Consider the following 2,687-nt stretch of genomic DNA (forward strand, 5'->3'; position numbering starts at 1 on the left):
GAGGGCTCGACGCCTGAGTAGCTGACACAAAACCCTAAACCCTCAACCCTAAACCCTAAACCCTAAACCCTAAACCCCAAACACTTGGCCTTAGGCGCTGAACAGGAGCTCAATTAAGCAGATTATACGGAGGGGCCCAGGGTGCAAACCCTAAACCCTAAACCTCAAACCCTAGACAATGACTTACTGGGCCCTATTTAAGGGTTTAAAACCCTGCTTCTCTTCCTCTTCTAGCTGCTGCAGCTGCTGCAGCAGCTGCTGCTGCTCTGCTGCTGATTCATCGGGGACCCCCCAAGGGTCGCTGCTATCACTATCATCGTCAGCAGCAGCAGCAGCAGGCCGTGCTGCTGCTGCTGCTGCTGCTGTTGCTGCTGCAGCGTTGCTAGGGACACGAGACAGCAGCGCCCCTGGGGGCTCCCGCGGGGCCCCCTGGGGGCCCCCTTGCAGCAAAAGTGGGTACAGAAATAAATCTACAAACCCTAGGGGGCCCGTGGGGGCCCTCGGAGGCCCCCTAAGCTGGACAGCAGCAGCACAGGGGACGCCTTGCTGCTGCAGCTGCAGCTGCAGCTGTAGCAGCGGCAGCAGCACCAGAAGGGAGCGCAGCGGCAGCAACTGCTGCTGCAGCAGCAACGGGTGACTGCCTGCAGCAGCAGCAAGAGCTCCCATGTGTACTGCAGCCTGGGGGCCCCCAGGGGCCCCCTAAGGCCCGAGACACCAGTAAGGCCGGTAGCAGCTGCAGCAGCAGCAGCAGCAGCAGTTGCAGCAGCAGAGGCAGCTAGAGGAAACTCAGTGTTTTGCGTTTTGCTGCTCTTTATAATAATTTTTTATTATCAATTTTGAAAGACCTTTTGCAGACATGCAGCTGGGGCCCCGGGGGCTTGGGGCTGCTGCTCATGCAGCAGCAGCAGCGGCGCCAGCAGCAGCAGCAGCAGCAGCAGCAGACGCCGGAGCTGCAGCAGAGAAGTTGAGCAGCAAGACGACGCGGCACATACTGCTTCGCTCGAAGTTGCTGTTGCTGGTTCTCTCTTGTATCAATTGCCGCTGATGCCGCTGCGTTAGGGTTTAGGGTTTAGGGTTTAGGGTTTAGGGTTTAGGGTTTACGGTTTAGGCCCCACAGCGGACAGCAGCGCATAGTGTTTGGTTGCGGCTCTGTTCGTTTCTTTTATTTCTTTTGAATTTGTTATTTTTAGTGGAAATTTAGCAGCAAGACAGCAGCAGCGCAGCAGCAGCAGCAGCAGCAGCCGGGGATAGGGTGTATGACCATTTGTGCGCTATTTCAAGCCGAGTGCCTCGGCAGCAACTAAACTTCTTCAATTTTTATTCTTTTATTCTTTTTATTTATTTATTTGTTATTTGATTCTTCTTTGAAACTCCAAAATGGCGGCGCGGCGAAAGAAGAGGAGCGACAGAGCAGCAGCAGACTCCTCCGAGGAGGACCTTGCTGCTGCTGCCCAACAGGTAACAGCAGCAGCAGCAGCAGCAGAGCAGCAGCAGCGGCAACAAGGGCGCGAAATGGCGGCAGCAGCAGCAGCAGGCCAGCAGCGACACTAGCAAAGGCTGCGGAAGCAGCGAGGGAGCGGCAGCAGCAGCAGCAGCAGCTGCAGCAGCGGTAGGTTAGCTGGATATGGCTCTGTTGCTGCTGCGTTTGCGGTTGTTGCCGTTGCAGGATAGTAGCAGCAGCAGCAGCAGCGAGGACGAGCTGCCTGCAGCAAAACCTAAAAGCAAATTTGTAGCTCTTTCATCCAGCAGTAGCGACAGCAGCAGCAGCAGCAGCAGCGACAGTGGTAGCGCCGACAGCAGCAGCAGCAGCAGCGAGGAAAGTGATGCTTCTGACGAGGAAGCAGCACCAGCCAAAGTAGCTGCTGCTCCCTCTCCGAAGCCAGCAACAGCTGCAGCAGCAGCGGCGAAACCTGCAGCAGCAGCGGCGAAACCTGCAACAGCAGCTGCAAAGCCTGCAGCAGCAGCTGCAAAACCTACTGCAGCAGCAGCAGGAAAAAAGGGAAAGAAATCTCCGCAGGTGAGAAGCATCAGCAGCAGCAGCAGAACTGTGTTTCGCAACAGCAGCAAAGAGCTGCTGTGAGCTTCACCAGTAGCAGCACCGAGCAGCAGCAGCAGCAGAAGCAGCAGCAGCAGCAGCAGCAGCAGCAGCACTAGGGTTTATGTGCAGGTGGATGATGATATCGACGAGCTGCTGGCGGAAATTGAGAGTCCCTCACCTCCCAAAGCAGCAGCAAAAGCAGCAGCAGCAAAACCAGCAGCAAAGGCAGCAGCAAAGGCAGCAGCAAAGGCAGCCACCAAGGGGGCAGCAGCAAAGGGAGGGGCAGCAAAGGCAGCAGCAGCAGAAGACGGAGATGATATAGATAAGCTGCTGCAAGACATAGAAGGGGCTCCCACTGCGAAGCCCGCAGCAGCAGCAGCAGGAGCAGCAGAAAGCCCCGCATCAGGCGCAGCAGCAGCAGATGCAGCAGCAGCAGCAGATGACGCAGCAGCAGCAGCTGCAGCGGGGACGAGCCAGGCAGCCCAAGGCAAACTCAGCAGAGCAGCGCAGCGGCGACAAAAGAAGAAGCAGCAGCAGCAGCACAAGGAGTCTTCTTCTTCTGAAGGGGAGGTAAGCAACTTTAGTTTTTTTTGTCTCTAAACAGCAGCAGCAGCAGCAGCAGCAGCAGCAGCTGTTGTAGCTGTGGCAG

The 2,687-nt window shown here is 56.7% G+C and overlaps 2 protein-coding genes across 2 annotated transcripts; one reads left to right on the forward strand and one right to left on the reverse strand.

Moving 5' to 3' along the window:
- Nucleotides 1-183: 183 nt before the first annotated feature.
- Nucleotides 184-666, reverse strand: ETH_00036620 (uncharacterized protein; the record flags this gene model as incomplete). The annotated part of the gene is made up of 1 exon (XM_013376211.1): nucleotides 184-666. One exon carries the CDS (start codon nucleotides 664-666, stop codon nucleotides 184-186), a length of 483 nt encoding a protein of 160 aa, XP_013231665.1.
- Nucleotides 667-1,377: 711 nt separating this feature from the next.
- On the forward strand, nucleotides 1,378-2,638 carry ETH_00036625 (uncharacterized protein; the record flags this gene model as incomplete). Its single annotated transcript, XM_013376212.1, has 3 exons — nucleotides 1,378-1,458; nucleotides 1,667-2,017; nucleotides 2,168-2,638. 3 exons carry the CDS (start codon nucleotides 1,378-1,380, stop codon nucleotides 2,636-2,638), a joined length of 903 nt encoding a protein of 300 aa, XP_013231666.1.
- Between the last annotated feature and the right edge of the window lie 49 nt (nucleotides 2,639-2,687).

Source organism: Eimeria tenella, genomic scaffold (assembly GCF_000499545.2).
Source record: "Eimeria tenella Houghton genomic scaffold, Eth_scaff3216, whole genome shotgun sequence".
In the NCBI taxonomy this organism is placed as follows: Eukaryota; Apicomplexa; class Conoidasida; order Eucoccidiorida; family Eimeriidae; genus Eimeria; species Eimeria tenella.